The sequence below is a fragment of the Malaclemys terrapin genome, chromosome 10 (genome assembly GCF_027887155.1).
Source record: "Malaclemys terrapin pileata isolate rMalTer1 chromosome 10, rMalTer1.hap1, whole genome shotgun sequence".
NCBI lineage: Eukaryota > Metazoa > Chordata > Testudines > Emydidae > Malaclemys > Malaclemys terrapin.
Genome location: NC_071514.1, coordinates 76,479,293 through 76,496,945, shown reverse-complemented (window position 1 = coordinate 76,496,945; position 17,653 = coordinate 76,479,293). Strand labels below are relative to the sequence as shown.

General features: G+C 41.1%; 1 protein-coding gene across 4 annotated transcripts in view; it reads left to right on the top strand.

The window, feature by feature from the left end:
* The window catches only part of MAD1L1 (mitotic arrest deficient 1 like 1), a 526,727-nt gene that overhangs the window by 42,028 nt on the left and 467,046 nt on the right, over positions 1–17,653 (top strand). For all 4 annotated transcript variants that reach the window (XM_054042929.1, XM_054042931.1, XM_054042928.1 and 1 more), the window contains one exon: positions 15,530–15,616. In XM_054042929.1, coding sequence (XP_053898904.1) covers positions 15,530–15,616 — 87 coding nt within the window. The remainder of the gene's footprint in view (positions 1–15,529; positions 15,617–17,653) is intronic.

The following is a 17,653-nucleotide window of genomic DNA, read 5'->3' as shown; positions in this document are numbered from 1 at the left end:
TTCATTTGTATGTGTTCTCTGCACCCATCCCAGGGGCTGCATCTGTTACAAAATTTATGTAAAACAATTTTAATGCTAAACAGGACTCTCATCCAGGCCCACATTCCAAAATACAGATGGCCTACAATATCTCCCCAATCTGACAACCTCTCCCAACTGTGACCAGCCTCAGTTGGCCTCTGAGGTCCTGTGCATACGTGGCTTCAGTCATGAAAGTGTTGTATATGCCCTTCGTAGCCACGCTACTAACATGCAGGAGCAGCAAGCCCCAAATCCCAGGGAGGGTTGGGTCTTAGTAAGTAGGAAATGGACAGCTAGCTGAAATCCAGTCTGAGGCTCAAAATCTCTTCATAGTTGAAGCTACGGGTGACTGGCTCTGGAATGGCCTCACTGCTCCCCCACTCCCCCCAAAAGAATAGTGCGTTATAGGTGCCTTTTTATATTGTGGTTTACAGCACACAAAAATCAAATCCTAATGCAGAACTTGTGTTTATGAGGGAAGAGCAGAGAAACAGCAATGTAAAGGATAAAGCAGTTACAATGGTTTCTCTGTCTCTTTACTGGGAAGAATGTGTAACTCTTCCCTAACCCATAAATACATTTACTATTTTATAGGCTGTAGATCTGTTGAGTTTATTAGTGCTTCCCATAGTAGCTTCAGGCATTGAAAGTGACTGAAACTTTATTATAGCAGTAAGCCAAGATGGTGTCAGAGTGCTTGTGACACCAATCCAACCCTTATCTTAATCCCAGTCACAGAAGCCTGTGGCAGAGACGCAGGGAAGTTGTAATTGCTTTTGGCTGTTCTGAACCCTGTGCCTGATGCAGACAGCTGAGCTGACGTACGGGTTTGATGGAGAGTGAGCTGGCAAAAGGAGAACAGTAATTGCTGAAATGCTGCTGTTTACATCTTTAATGCGATTACACTCCAGCAGTTGCACTTTCTATGAATGAGTCTTTAAATCGGTTTGTTTCCTTCTGAACTGAATTATTCATTATTTGTGGGTGATGGTGATGGGGGTTTGGCTTTCACTGGAGGGTTTATTATATCCATTTAGCACTGAATGCCTTTGGCACACTCCAAGACACAGTTAGTTCCCCACCATGTGTACTTACGTCCATCACTCTTTTTGATGTTGAAACTTTCAGAGTACATAATGCAAACTTTTTTATTTTTTGGGAACAGAAGGCTGTTGTGGGGTTTTGCTTGATCTGTAGTGCTAGGCATAAAATGACACAAGGATTTCATTTAAACTGATGCATGCTGATGAGATGAGAGAAAGTCTCTACTGGCATCTTGGGTTGGAGGATTTGGCACGAGGAGGCTTGGAATTGGGGTTCCGTGGAGTGGATGCTGTGGAGATAAGGCAAAAGTTTGGAACTAGATGGGTCTTCTGCCAGTGGGGCTGATGTTTTGTGCCCTGTAGTGAAGAGAAGAGGTTAGGGGGCTGGTAAGATTTTTGTGGTTTGTGGCACTGGATTGGGAATTGCTCCTGTCCTGGGGGTCATGTTGGGTGTTCCAGCACCCCATCAAAAACTCGGACACTTCTCTGGTTCCGCTTTCTATTCTAGAGATTTGACCCAGCCTAATAGTGCTGAAACTCCTGCATTAGATCTTGCTGAGTCATTTTACATTCACCAGTGCTGATGTACTAGTGGGCTTGCATAAAACTTTTGGTTTGAGCGATTATTTGTCCTTCACTTTGAATATTAATTTTTTTGTAAACTTTAAAAAAAAAAAAAAAAAAAAAAAAGTCAAGCGAGAGCATTACTGCATTTGTTTAAAGTTCTGAAAGCTTTTTTTGGCTAAACAGTTCAAAGAGCGCATCTCACTAATCAGAGGAATGTTTCTTGCATCCCTGGGGTGGTCACACTGTTTTAATTGGAACTCGGGCTTCTTTGAAGTCCTTTTAATCCTCCCTGAGCTGGGGGAGAGGGTTTGAAGGCAGCTACTGTAAATCTGAAATTTCTTCATTTTATTTACATGTGTCTGGGGATGTGTGTAATTCATTTTCCTGAAGTTGTTCAGCCGAGTAGCCAGCTTGTGGACAGCTGAGCAAGAACGGTACTTTGATTAAGTCAGAGGCCTGAGACTGATGGTGGAGGCCTGCTCATTGTGAGAGGTTGTGCGCACAGTGTTTGTTAAAACCGGGACCTGACAAACGAGCTGTGAATGGCCAATGAACAGAGTGGGGAGCAGTGTGGAAACCATGCAATAGCTGAACAGGAGGTTAAGGCCATGCAAAAACCTGAGTCTCAAGTTGAGGCCGGATAAAATGGTAGACTCCCAGAATGCACTTGAAGGGAGGGTCCTTTGGTTAAAGCACTGGTCTGAGATTTGGGAGACCTGAGTTCAGTTTATGGATTATGACACAGACTTTTCAGGTGACCGTGGGAAAATCACATAATCTCGTTGCCTCAGAGGGTCCCCATCTGTAAAATAAGATTACTTCCTTTCTCTCACCCTTTCTCTGTCTTGTCTATTTAGATTGTCAGCTCTTTGGGGCAGGGGCAGTCTTACCTAGATGTGTGTGTTGTACCTAGCACATGGGGCCACGATTTCAGCTGGAGCCTCTAGGTGCTACCATAATACAAATAACTATGCAACAAATATGCCACTGATCTATGCCAACAGCTTCCCTTAACTATTGTCTGTTTGTTATTTTTGTTCCACTATTGATCAATAACAAACATTGGCACAAGCCATTGATTCTTCACATTTCCGTAAGGATTCTTACCTGTTTGCTGAAACCAGCATGATTCACTTTCTGTCGCTACCAGTGGTGAAACACCTATTGTTACAAACCTTGAAGTAGTCTGTGTGTGAGTTGAAACAGCTTTTAATTCATAGCAGCAGCATAACCCCGTTCCCCTACCTGAACATTTCCTAGCCCCATTTAAACCCACATAAACACTCTATTCTTCATTCTAAGTCTAATTTCCCCTGTGACTAAAAAAGTCATTGGGGGAGTTTTAAAAAAGAAAAGATTTTTCCAAGTTAATGTAGCTTTAACTAAACGGTAGCTCCAACTCCTGTTGAAAATGGCAGTTCTAGCTGTGAGACAGAAGAGGTATGTGATTATAATTGGGTGTAAATAAGAATAATACAGGAGATGCCAAATAATTTCATACGAAATGACTAAAAATATAGTGTAGACTCTCACAAGGACCTGCAGACAGTCGTTAGTAATAGTTCCTCTTGCCTCAAGATCAGGGATTTTGTGCTACTGCTTGCTAATATGCAGGTCTGATAGGAATCTAGGAACACATTGTCATCAGTGAAAACTATGAAAAGAATGCAAAACTTAAGTAAATGAGTTTACTTTACAAGGATTATCGCAGGCAAATATTAACAATGCCAAACCATAAGTTCTGTGAAATCTGTAAAGTAGACAATCATATGTACATTGCATGTCAGTTGCCAGTTTGAGTTACAGTAGTTAACTCCCTTTGCTATAAGAGAGCAGCTCTTAGAAGAATAATACTCTTGTAATCTATAAAATGAGGTCTTTCTGCTGTGATATCTTCCCTCTGGGGAAGTTGTGACAGAAAGGTGTATGTTGGATACATGAGTTTTATCTTAAAAAGAATTCGACTTGCTCTATCTTGCGCTTCTAGGTTTGTCCAAATAACAAGGTCTTATCCATGCTATTCTGGAATTTAACAAAACAGTCCGGCCCTAATGCACTAATACTTGATCTTTAAGCCTTCCCTAGATAATTCTGGTTGCTGCCTGAACAATAATTTCCATGTAAACTAACTAATGTTAAATTCTAGCAATACCTCGTGCACCCATCAGGTCAGTCAAGTGATCTGCCTTCAAAGCTAAGTTGTTCTTTTGTAGCATAAGGCAAGTATTGTCAAATGTCTTGGGAAGTATCTTTGCACAGTAGCACCATCAAAGGTTCCATAGAGTTGCTTGAGGAGCTGTAGGAGAATCTAGTTCCTTGCAGCTGTTTGTCATTGTCTTTCCTTTGGTTAATTTGGAGGTTCAGGAGTTAAATTTCTCATCAGGGATCCCTCCACAGAACCTGTAATTCCATAATGGTTCTCAGGCTAGTGGGAGTGGGGTCTGTTTACTGGCTTCTATCCATTGGTTTGAGATCTGGAGAGAGTGACTTTCATGAATGGTTTCCATTTATTAGCATAACCCGATTGATGGTCTTGCAGATTCACAATTTCACCATGTTCTGACTGGCAGGAAGTTTTCCTGGGCTTCTCATTTAAGCCCAGTTGTTGGCCAAGGGTCTTCCTCGGGTGTTCTAATGACCCTCTATTCTTTGAATGGTTGGACTCATTTGCATATGCATGCCTAGAATTCACTTCCAACTGATATATCTTCAAATTCATTTTGGTCTGGGGTTTTCATATACTATTTTTTGCTCACAATACTTCAAATATCCTGAAAAAATCCATTGCTGGGGTATCGATGTGGGTAGTTTGTATAGTTGTTCTGTTGATTCTAGATCTATTCTTTAAATTTTTCTTATGGAGCTCTCTCTCATAATTATTTAGCATTTTCCTCTGACATATCTCTGAGTTGTCACAAAGATTGTTCTGAGCCCACAATTTCAAATTTAGAACTTTGAGTAACTTACATAGTGACTTCACCATGAAATAGTATACACTAAACATTGGGCACTTTCTTCTACTTTGGTTGTTTCTTTTAATTAAATATTTTAAATGAGCTCAGATTTTGTTAAAGTAGTATTGACTGCTGCTATAGTACATTTTACAAAGAAAATAATTTAATTCAACAATAGAGCATTGCATTATTAACAGTGTTTATATTTCATGTTAGAATCTTAAGGACAATAGGTGTAAGATCCCACAGTGCAAGAATATCCTTTCAGCATCAACATTGATAAATATTAGGTTTGCTAGATTAAATTGCAAGTTTGGGAAAACATTTACTCCTTTTATTGCAAAGATTTTGCTAATATATGTTACTCCATGAGTGGCAGTGACCACTCTAGATCAGTGGTCTCCAAACTTCTTTGATCGCGCACCCCTATCAGTAAAAAATTTTTGAGCACTCACCCCCTGCCGCGCTGGCTCTACCATTTTTGTCGAAGTGAAAACAAAACTAAAAAAAGCCGCTCGGACTCCTGCCCAAACTGCCAAAGCTCCAAAAAAAAAAAAAAAAAAATTCTCCTGCCGTGTGCCCCCAAGAATCTTCTTGCGCACACCCCACTTTGGAGACCACTGCTCTAGATAATATTGTATGATATTTATCATTCCAATCCCCTGGATTCAGGCACTAATAACTTGCTGAAACGTCCAGATTTTGAGCTGAAATTTTCCAGACATTATTTATAACAGGAGTTGAACTTTTGGAAATTTGAACAAAAATAATTGTCATCCACAGAGTTCATTTTAGAACCTTTGAAAACAATATAGGCCAAAGCTTATAGTCTCAAATTTACTAAAGCCTAGGATTGTCCTTAATACTGAAAAATCCTCCCTGGACCTTGCCATAGATTTTTCATACAAAACAAAGTTGTGATAAATCCTGGTCAGTGACAAATGGAAAAGACTGGGGAAAAAACAATCATGCCTGCGAGTGCTATCTGGCAGTAGGAGGAATTCTGTTACATATTCTGTGAGAATGCTCTGGGGCTAATGGTGTATCCCAGGATTTCCTACCCCCCCCCCCCAACAGCTGTTCATACTGAGAGCATTTCCAAGGGCTTTGTCCCTCATTGACCCCCCAAATACACTGGATTCTCCCTGCTTCCCTAATAGGGCACGTCTTCACTACCCACCGGATTGGCGGGTAGCGATCTATCTATCAGGGATCGGTTTTATCGATCCCCGATGGCTCTGCCGTCGACTCCGGAAATCCACCGCGGCGAAGTTGTGTATCTTAGGTCGTTCTCCTCCCCCCTCCTCCCCCCCCCCCCCGTAGTGTAGACCTAGCCTAGAGTTTAAGAAAAAATGCTGCAGAGATGGAAGGCCTCAAACATCCTCATGCAGAAAATAGTTGAATTAAGAACTATTTTATCTGGCAGATTCAGAAAAGATGGCATACAAATGACTTGAGAAGTTTGAAAACATAATCTTTATTCCTTGACGTGTATGATCAGTGATCCCTTGTTTACACTGTAAGCCATGTATCACACTTCCACTTTATAGGCTTGATCCAGCCTATTGAAGTCAAGTTCTTTTGCATCAGTTTGTTGCGTGGTTGGCTTAATACACAAAGTCCTATTTAAATAATCCATAATGTCACACTCTCATTTGTGTCTCTGGAACAATGCGTAGTGAAGTGTGATAGTTAGGGCTCTGTGTCTATCACAGAGGTCGCAGATGTCATGGATTCTGTGTCTTTCCGCGACCTTCTTGACTTCTACAGCAGCCAGTGTGGCTGACCCCAAGGCTGGCCAAGCAGCTGCTTCTGGTGCCAGCCACACTATAGGCTGCTGGAGCGGCCCCGAGCACAGCCACACCAGTCGCTGCTCTGGTGGCTCCTGGCAGTGATCCCTGGTTGGCTGACTGGAGCAGCCGCAGTCCGTGGCCCCAGGCAGCAATCCCCTGGTGGCTGGCTGGAGCAGCCACTGTCCACAGCTCCCAGCAGCTGGTGCTGCTGGCTCCGGGCACCCTCGGCCCCAGGCGCCTCCCTCCCAGCAGTGCCCCCCCCCGACGCCTCCCTGCAGCAGCACACCCCCTTCCCAAACCCCTCCCCCAATTTAGTCACAGATATGTTTAGTATGACCACAGGCTGTGAATTTTTGTTTATTGCCTGTGACCTGTCCATGACTTTTACTAAAAATATCCATGACTAAATCATAGCCTTAGTGATAGTATATGCTGACATCAGGACTTATTGTCTGGTGTTTCATAATATTTTAAAATTCCCAAAAACAGTTTCTTCTTGTGATGGTTTGGAGGTTGGGGAGGAAGAATCGGGAATCTAGAAAACTATATTTCTGGATGCTTTATAAATACCAGGGAGAAGTGAAGGATTTAGAATCAGCAGTATTTTTTTGAATTATTCATGTAATAAAGCATTAGCTTCTGTGCTGAAAAATCAAAACCCATTCAGCTAAACAGAGAGAAAAGAAGGGTTGCCCTTTGTCACTCTTACTAGTCAACTCTGTGCTGGAACCCCGGTAATGTGAAACAGCAGAGCAATTAAAGGGCACTCCTGTGGGTTAGCAGTACTACAAATTGAGCTTATATGTGGATGTGCTTGTCATTATTAAGAGCTGGAGTCTATTCCTCGTTTCCAGCAAACTTATCTGTGTAGTGACTTAATTGGAATAAAATCTGTATAGTGATTTAATTGGAATAAATCTAATCTCTTGAACATCTCCATAAGGTTAGATAAACAACCTGTTCACACATTCTCACCTCAGAGGGTACAGAAAACATACCGTTTTTGGGTTTAAAGCTTCAAGTTAATTTTGACTGTCAGTAAAGTCCAGTCTTGATATCACTAAAGCGATTCCTTAGGAGAGACAGATGTCAATGACTCTCTTTTCTCTAAAGTTGAGAGAGTGACAATGCATATAACCTCCGGCATTACGTATCTCCCAGGAATTCTTCTTGAACATGAAAGTAGACTTCCCAGGAGGTACATAAAGCCAGAGGCAATATTCACTACTTAGCAAGGGAAAGAACAGTGGATATCTGGTGAAATAGGCACTGTTGGACCTCTCAGCAAATTCTTAAGAGCCAGGCTAACAGTTCGTATGGGTCTCCTGGATTTGTGCTTGTATCATCTGCCACGTTCCCTCTGCCATCTGGCCAGATGGTTCCCGCTATTAGAATACATCACTGCCAGTTTGGCTGCAGAGAGATCTGGAAGCCCATAGTGATGACTTGGCTGAGCTGCATCCCCTTTGAAGGACAAATCTCTTATTCATTGCAGCCCGAAGAGCATTGTAATCCTGCCTAAACATTTTCAAATCTAACTTTAACAGCTCTGCTTTTCTTTCCCTGTGGGGCACCTCAAAACCGAAGATTGGATGTCCTGTTCTGTGTTGAAGGCAAGCATCATCGACTTCATTGTTCTTGAGAATAAACAGAAAACATTGCAATCTTTATTATCAGTTGTGTTCTGTAGTACACAACAAAATATAGCATTGTGCTGCCTTTAGGACTCTGAAGCTTTTCACTTGCAGGGCACGTTGACGTATACAGTGTGTGTTCTTGCTGAGTTTTGTGTTCCACCTTTCTATGCTTGACATTTGAATAGAATGACCAAAAAATAGGATGCTACAATAAAATGCAAATAGTGTGTAGCTCCCTATTCTTTAGATTTTTTTCCAAAATGAAAGACTAAGCAGACCTGCCTATATTGAAGGCAGGACTGAAACACAGGAGACCAGTTGTTGGGATGCCCATACTGATTTAACTTGTGAGATGTGGGGAAAAACTGTTTTGGTCCAAAATCTCTGATGCTGAGTGGAAGCTGTCTTAGCCACTTGTCTCACTCTTGTTCCCAAGTTATGCATTTTTTGATTCATTGGTCCAGCAGAGAGTTAGCAGTTAATTGTCCTTATGTTTTCCAAAAGTCCTGCTAAAACACTTTCACACAAGTGAGTCCCTTTCCTGCTCCAAATGGGGTTAGCCAGACTTTCAAATGCTGGATTTATAGATGAATTCACTTTTCACTTTTGCCAGAAGGAACTGAATTTGCTGATACTACTGTCCAAATATGGAGAGCATTTTCTAGAGGAAGAGACCTCTAGAAGTTGGGATTGCTTATGGCTCCCTCTTTCTTTCAAACAGTAGTACTATTCCATTCACTGCTCTGTCCCCCCCCCCCCCTTCTTTTTTTAAATGCAGAAATATTAAGCATGTGAAGACTTGTCACCTTTGATTGTGCTGGAGGTATAAGTTTAGGTTTTTTGAGAGTTCTTAAAACCTTAAATTTGAAGAGGTGATATTTTCCCTTATTCAAAATGTAATTAGTCAACCATTAGAAGTTAAATAGGTGTTTAAAAAGCCCCAAAATAGGTGTTAAATCACACACACAAAGTTTTAAACAGACTGACTTAGGCTGTGTCTACACTGCCATTTTCAGCTCTAAAACTTTTGTTGTTCAGGGGTGTGAAAAAACACCCCCCTGAGCGACAAAAGTTTTAGTGCTGAAAAGCGCCAGTATAGACAGCGCTTTATTGCCGAGAGCCCTGATCCCAGCGATAAAGCTACCACTGCTCGTTCGGGATGGGTTTTTTTATCACTGGGAGAGCTCTGCCCCCGCGATAAAGCGTGTCTACACTGCCCATGTCACAGCGCTGCCATGGCCATGCTCTAACGTGGGCAATGTAGACATACCCTAAATATCCCTTCCTACCTCAACTTTCAGTTCACTCTTCTTGTGAGATTGCCGCATTCCTGTCAGACATCAGAGGCCTGGTCTACACTTAGAAATTTTGGAACGCTGGTTTACACTTAAAAATTAGATCAACCTAGCTATGTTGCTTGGGGCTGTGAAAAATTTCATGCCCTCAGTGCCGTAGGTAGGTCAATCTCATTCCCCAGTATAGACACAGCTAGGTCAACAGAAGGCTTCTTCTGTCAACAGAGCTGCTGCCGCTTGGAGAAGGAGATTAACTACATTGACAGAAAAATCCTTCTGTCTGTGTAGGACACTTATACGCTATAGTGTAGACATGGTCATAGTTTTCCAGCCGGGAAGGAACTTGGATTTCAAAATGTAAAAGCAGAAGAAAAACTTTTTTTTTTTTTTTTTTTGGATAGTGTTGGAAATCCTTTCATGATGCCTTAAAGAAAGAAAAGCACACACCAAACCTTTTTTATTTTGCAAGTGCCTTTAAGAGGTGAGAGCATTAGCAGGGTTTGGGGATTTGATGAAGAGAAGCAGTAGTGCCTGGTAATCAGTTTCTAATGTTTGATTTTTGTTAACAAGCGTTCCATGACTATCTTTTGTCAGTAACTGTGTTCTAGTCTGTTGAATAGTCACTGTTCTATACTACCTTATGGAAGTGGTTTCTTTAAAAAATGGATTAAAATAAAGTTTTGTGCCAAAAGTTTGGGCATGCCTTGCTTCAATTCAACATGACTTCAAATTAGTGAGTTGCAGAACCCAGAGTATATGTCTGTATTCCTGCAGAGTTAAAGCAATATGCCGAAATGTTGCATGAGGAGACTTTAAACCCGTTATGTATGAGCAAAAATCACTACTTCGAGCATTTCAGTACAGTGCACTGCTTTGATAAGAATCACATCTGTCCCAGATGATCTGAGTTTTATAAGCGGTTGATTCTTACAAGCTGTGTATTTTAGTTAGTATAAGAGTGATTTTGTCCCAGTGGTTTTGATCACTATATGTGGTTGATTCTTATATCAGTAATTCTTATAAATGCAGTGGACAGTATTCTACAAATGTAAATATTTTGGTAGCTTCAATAGTTTATTTAAGAACCAAAAATCTAAAAGGCCTCAATCCTCAAAACACGATAGCCCAAATTTTTTTTTAAACAAGTTAGTCTTATTTTTGCTTTGCACATCCATAGCTAAAGAGTAACTTCAAAGATCTAACTCAAGTCAAATCTTTTCCCTTTGCTATATGACTTTGAAACACCTGCAGTAAGATGTGGATGTTCTAATAAATTTTACATTTTCACCAATTTTACTTTTTTTGAAACCAAAAAAAAGTTAGCATCTAGGCTGTTTACTGAGTCCCAGCTCAATGCTTTTAAAAACAGCTAGTTCTAAATGCCAAAGTATTGGAGTTTATAATGGAAATGCTAATAGCCTCTTAACTAAGACAGCACAACGGAGAAACTTTTTGGCAGTTTTCTACAAAATTCCAGTTGAGTGGATGAAGAAAACCGTGGCATAACGTTTGCCAATGGAAGCCTGAAAGCTCATTGACTGAAGCAGAGTAACTTGGATGGGCATCCCATTAAGTTAATTTTTCACTTCATTTGAGCAGTTGTGGATTTTTTTTATCATTATTAAATTGCTCCTTTTCAAATTATCTGTACTTCAAAGAAAATCGGAGTGCTTTGGTTAAGTGTAATTTTGTTTCTTGACTTCCTTACTCCAGCTTTAAGCCTTGCTGGGCTAATTTGTACCTTAGGGCAAAAACCTTGTTTCTAAATTGGTATCAAATGCTCCTGACTGTTTGGTTATTGCTTCCCAGACACTGAAAAGGAGGATTTTGCTTTGAGGTTTATTGCAGAAGGAGATTTGATCTCTGAGGGGGGAAAGCAGCATCCAGATTTCAGCTCCTTGCATTTTGCTCAAGAGAGTCAGACAGGAGTTGAATGACTGGAAATCAAATACAGAAGCTGCTTGGAGTCTTTTCATTTACCCTTCTGTCCATTCTTTACAGTCATTTAGTGGATGAGTAAATACTAACAACCTTGCACCCCAAAATCGGGTCACTAAGTCTGTGTATATAGTTGTGCAATTCAATCAAACTTGTATTGTGGAAGCACAGGTCTGAGTTCTCCATTATACTGTGAAAAATCCTTGTCCATGAGTTTGCGCTGGGTACATGTTACACAATAGGAGGAATGGCCTGTTCTGTATGCATGCCTAGGAAATATTGGGGATAAAGTGGGGAGTAACGCTAGATGCTTTAATTTCTTTGAAGTAGCACTGGGTGCTGGGAAAATATGGATATGAGGTTGGCTGATAGTTTTACAAGGCAGATCCTTTCAAAATGATCTGGCTGATTCTCTAATAATCACTGGTATGAACTGTGTTATAGGTACTGGGTAGTGGTATGTTCAGTGAGGCTAATGAAAAGGCCTGAGGCAAACAAATGCAGGAGTGTTCAGTATGTACTGGGATGCTGACAAGTAGTTGCCATCTTTTCATTCACCACTATTTCCATACACCTCTGAAGAGAGAGGACCATTTACATCAGTGAAGGTCCATTGCTAGTAGAGTGAAATGTGGCCTCTGACCTGCCCTGTTCAGTACCAAAGCTGGGCTGGTTTAGTTTCATTGCATGTGTGTATGTTTAAAAAACAAAGTGGGAAAAGTGCGAGGAATTTGGCTTTGATGACCTAGAAGGCACCTTATGTGACCTGGCTGGGATTTTGATGTGAATAGTTTTTGGAATCTGTAATAAAGGTGTGACATAGACGATTACTTGCAAGAGCCTGGTTTTATTTCCTGGCTCCCGTCCTTTGTTTAAGTTTCTAGAAAGCTAATACCCCTGTTACATGGCAGAAGGTAATATCTGTTAACTTAATTATCAATGTTCACACTCCTTCTTTTAAATCAAGTAAAACATGTCAACCAAAAATAACCACAACCCCCAAAGCAGCCAATTAATAAAACTAGGTTGGAGGTTAGATTGTTGACCTGAACCCTGTGACAGAGGAGGAGGATTTGGCCTCTGATTAGAAATCTGTTGGCAGCTGCTATCTCTGAACATCATTGATTTTCTGATCACTTTCCATTAAAAGACCTTGTTTTGCAGTTGCTTATAAGTTTCCCAAACTTTAACTGAAATCTTCCATGCTGGGAGTCTGCCTACAGCTGATTTTTTTTTTTTTAAGTTTTCAGGCATTTCTCAGAATGAACTTAGAGAACTTTTGTTTTGTTCATGTTAAAAAATTCTTACAACTGTTTCACTGAGAAGTTTTAGTAATTTGGAGCAGGGACACAGAATTTGGCAGCAGTGGTCACCCTGCTGTCAGGGATTTGCCTTTTGCCATTCTTGTGAAAATCTGCCCACATTTGGATGAGTTGTAAGCCTCTGAGAATTGCAGTTCACATATGTTGCACTGACTTGTTAGTATTTGGCAGCTAAATTCTCTGAAGATTCTGCCTGCACTGAGAATGCTTCATCCACTTACAGCTCTGTGTTGACCAGCCTGAGTGTGCATCTTCCTCACAGAGCATGTGCCATCCCAGGGCTGAGCAGAATTTTTCCTATAATTGCTCCTCCTCATTTTGGGGCTGCCCTAGTGCTGGGCACCAGAACTGAGAGCCAGGAGATGGTCTCTCCTAGCCTTTCAGTGCTCCCTGTGCTGGTGCCAAGGCAGCACAGAAACAGATGCAGCCTGTCTGAAATAGAGAAGAGTGATGAGCTGGTGGGGAGACTGAGACAGGAGCTGTGCTGAAGATCTAAAGGTCACAAAGTTTTTGTGCTTGGTACAGGAGTAACTGGATGAAATTCTATGCCCCATGTTATCCAAGAGGTTAGCTGATAAGATCTAATGGTCCCTTCTTGCCTTAAAATCGATGAATGACTTAACTTTGCTAATGCAATATGGCTCCACATGATGAAATTTCTGATTTTCAGTTAGCTTTTTATAAAAAACAGTATATTATAGAACACACATACACAACCTGCCTCTCCTAACATTAAAAAGAACATTAAGATTACAAAGGCAGGCCCTCAAAAATTAGAAAATTCCAGAATGAAGGTTGCCTTTACAAATGTGATTCATCTTCCTTGTGTGTATGCATTGATAATCTATAATTACTTGATAACACACTATATTTTCCACATTGTTTTTTTTTGTATGTAACACAACAAATAATTTGCCCTCTAATTGGTCCATCTTTCAAATTGTTTAAATTTGAATGTCTTAGCTTGCATACAAAGATACTTTGCACCTGGTTTCTTGAAACTGTGTCTTTCCCAGGTGACATTTTTGCATGGTATGAATGGATGAAATGTTTGAATAGACAGCTTTAGATTACAGTGATGATTTATCCTGGATATACAGCCACCAGTGTTACTTTGCCAGTGGAAACATCTACTGCAGGCAGGCAAATCTGCTATTAGGGGGATTTGCATGGATGCAACTTATCCCAGTATCAGGCAGGGGTACAAATAGTGGCTTACAGCATTTTTACCTGTCTACAGTGTAGGGGTTTACACTGGAGACTTGTCACTGATGGCTGAAATCCCCAGAGTAGACAGGGTCTTAATCTGTAGGTTTACAGACTCATCTTTCTTGGTTCCCCTCCCTTCCCCTCTTATGTTGCCACTGGAATGAATTTAGATCTTCAGTGTCTCTGAACCTGCCACATATGTGCATGTGGAGGATTTCAGTCTCTTGATTTCTCTGCACTGCTCCTTGCTCCCATTAAATCTTGGAAGTGCTGCCATCCCCCATCCCTCCCGGGTTCTCTGTCTCATTCCCTTCCAAGTTGGGAGATTCAGATGGCTTAATTTGCTCCATTTTTGCCAAAGATATAGTTTACTTCTGGCACCATGTAATATGTGTGACATGTAGGAGTTCTGGTAAGAGACTATTTATTTCCTGGCCTTAGTTACAAGACCTGAGTCAGGGTTTCAAAATATTATATCCTTGACATATGGCAGGGGTTCATGTCTGCTGAGTCTAGTGAGTAGTGTTACGGAACCACCACTAAGTGATAGAGAAGGTAGTGGAAAGGAAAACATAATTGGTTTGTATGAAAGCAAATTCCCCTTGTCAATTGTAATTCCCCCGTCTTATCTCTTTTCTGTTTATTCCCACCCCAGCCCAGGACATTCTAGGTAGACAGTGGGGAAAGAGAATCAGCATTTCTTGTGAATTGGATCAGAGTCCCAGAGGCTGAAGCCTGGTTTCTGCAGATTGGAAATTAGAGAACTGAATAGCAAATGACCCATCAAGCTAGAGGAAAAGTAGTCTTTGTTATTAAATCTATTTTCCTTCAGATTATGGGAGCAAGTGAAGTCGGCTCTCCACCATTTACTCACATCTGTTACCCTGTGACTCTCCTGCATGCAGCACTGGAAATAGGTGCGAAGCTTTTAACTCCAAAAACAGTGCTTACTTGATGTGTTATACTGTGTCTCTTCTCTTCAAGCTCAGCTACATGAGCTAGTCTGAGGTGTTCCATCCAGTAGAGGGCAGTGCTGCTCAGTGTATCAGAACCTCTCCGCATCCAGGCTCAAAGATTCATTTTCTGTCTCTTTTAGTCAGGAATTGAAATTCATTTACTTTCTTGAGTTTTAAAAAGTAAACCAAGCAGAATCTGCAGTCTTTGGTTATCTTGAATGTTTAGTCGGTTTGGCAACGCTGTTAAGTGAATTCTGGGTCTTGAGACTATTTTTGTATAAAATCACTGTACACCATCTACTTCACTGTGCTGTAAGAAGACTCTCTTTATAGCATGCACTTTCCTATAGCATACGTGCTCATTGGCCATATAAACAGAAGGAGCTGTGTCTTTAGGAGATGTTCTGTGGCATTTGGTACAGGCAGAGATAATTGCAATGCATTTTTTGGCAAACGCTCTTCTCAAGCAGGGAAACTTAACTATCTTAGGATAGGAAATGTGGTCTCTTAGACCCTAAGTGAAGTGATGGGGCTGATGCCCCCTTGATTGGAAGGGGGTGGATTAGAGTGCAGCAGGGGCTTGATGGCCTAATGACTACAACTGGCTGTGTGTGTTTGACCATACACAAACCTGTGATAGTTCAACTGTTGTAATGTAAAGCAGTCTTAGCCTATAGCAACAATCTTGTCTGTCTCTCTGTCATTTTTATTATGGTCATGTCTGGGACTTAATTGTTCAGTCACTGGCATGTCTATATTCGTTAACTCTTTCCATTATTGTTTTAATTGTTTAGGACCCCTGATGATCTCTCAAGGCAGATTGTTGCCCTGCAACAGAGGGAGCTTGTGCTGAAAGAGCAGAATTCTACCATCACAAACAGGTAGGTGCTGCCAACAAAGAACGTCGTGTTGCAGGAATTTGTTACTTTTAATACAAGTAAATAGAAAATAAAAGGCTGCAGTCCCAGATACTTTTTGTACTTGCCGCTCTTCATTTTGTCCTACCACCTCCAAGAAATCTTCTGTATCATCATTATCTTTACTATGCTGATGGTGAAGGTTACATTTGTGATTGTGACTTAAAGGAACACCATAGATTTTGGAAGGGTCTTGGGGACTGGAGATGTAGAAATGCGTGGAGCACTTTATCCATGCTTACTTCCTAGGCTGAAATGATTTCAGGGTGCAAATAGAATGTGAGCTGCTTTCCCAACCTTTCTCACCATTAAAAGGGATATTAAAGCTAAACCGACCAGTCACCTGGATGTAGAGGAGGATTAAGAATCCTTGGGTCCATGTGACTGTGATTAGGCTAGTAGAAAAGATCACTTCAAAGACTTGGAAATTTGTCTTGATGGGTGATGGGAGAAGACTTTGAATTTCTGGCTTCAGCTAGTGGCATTCTGATAGTAGGCTACTCTTAGACATTCAGAGGAGCCTGGGTTACTGCACCTTCGGCCCTCTTCCTGAATTTGGGGTCGGGAGTGTTTTTTGCAAGCTAATTTGTTGCCATGATATAGCGGGTATAAAATTATCCAGACTCTGCCACTGTAACTAGACTGTTTAGGCACTGTGGTATTTTACACTGGTGTGGGAACAAGGGATCCGTGCATCTGCTGCATTTTTCAACAAATTGTCTTGTGTGCTAATCACTGTTAGACCCCTGATTTACGGTTGGTTTAGTCCAGGTTCTAAGTGACAGTGTTCAGAGTTTGAATTATAGAGCTCCCTGAAGATCCAACACTGCTTCTTGCACCCTAATATGTAGAACTGGTTTGAGAGGGACATGTCAATTCTGCTTTTTTGGTTACTGAGTCTGGTCAAGCCAGGTTGGCCTGAGGACCAATATCCTGAGATTTCTGCAGGAAATACTTAAAGATCTGGTTCCTTGAAGTAACTCTGTTTGACTCCCTATCTGGATAGACCATCTATATCAAAAGGTATGAATTGTATATCTTGCTTCTGACACCCAGAAAAAGTAAAGGTTGTATTTTCGTTTTGTTTAACCCTTCCTGGAGATATGACATGAAGGGAAAGAATTTGCTTTAACTTTGGAATTGCAGAAGTTGTTGTCTTGATTCTGGCATCCCAGGTGCAGACTTCACCTATGAGAAATATACCTCATTCAGTAGTGGGCCTGTGATGACCTTATCATTGATTGAACTCTTCTGTTGGGATTATTACTTATTTTGTAAGGAGCCACAATCATGGACCAGGACCTGATTGATCTAGACACTGTACAAACAGAAGAAAAATACAGTCCACTTCCTTCCCAAAGAGCTTACAAACTACGTAATGACTGAGTCCTTTGTTCTTGGACCCTCTCCAGAGATCTGCTGACTGTACCGTTACTGCTGCAGCCAAGAGTAGAAAAGTATATTTTGACGCAATACAACCTTTAATGTTATATACTTAGGTGTTTCATAAGCGGACTGAGTTTGTTTCCCAGGCTGTATCTGTTTACTTCACAGGCTGAGATGGTTACAGGTGGCAATATTTTTTAGCATGGCTACTCATTGCAAGAAGTAAATGTGATTCTGCTGTCAAGTGTGCTCTCACCCTCAACCCATGTGCTCTCTCTCTCCTGTTTCCTAAGCCGTTGGTTTCCTTGAATCCACATGTCTGTTCTTGTTAGAAGCAATACCACAACATGTAGCTAAAAGGTTTTTTGTGTTTGTGGCTTTTTGTGTTGCCCAGGTGTTGGCTGAGATGTCCAAGCAACAGACGTGTCTGTGCCCTCCTTTACTAATGACAAGCAGGATTCAAGCAGGGCAATAAAAGCGTAGTATAAATACTCTTTAAGTGCTACTGAAACTGTTTAGCCAGTTGTTAAAATTGTTAGCCCAGGGTAAAATCCCCTGGATGCAGCCAGCTAAATTGGTTCATGGTTTGTTGTCAAGAGGCTTAAAGGGGAAAGC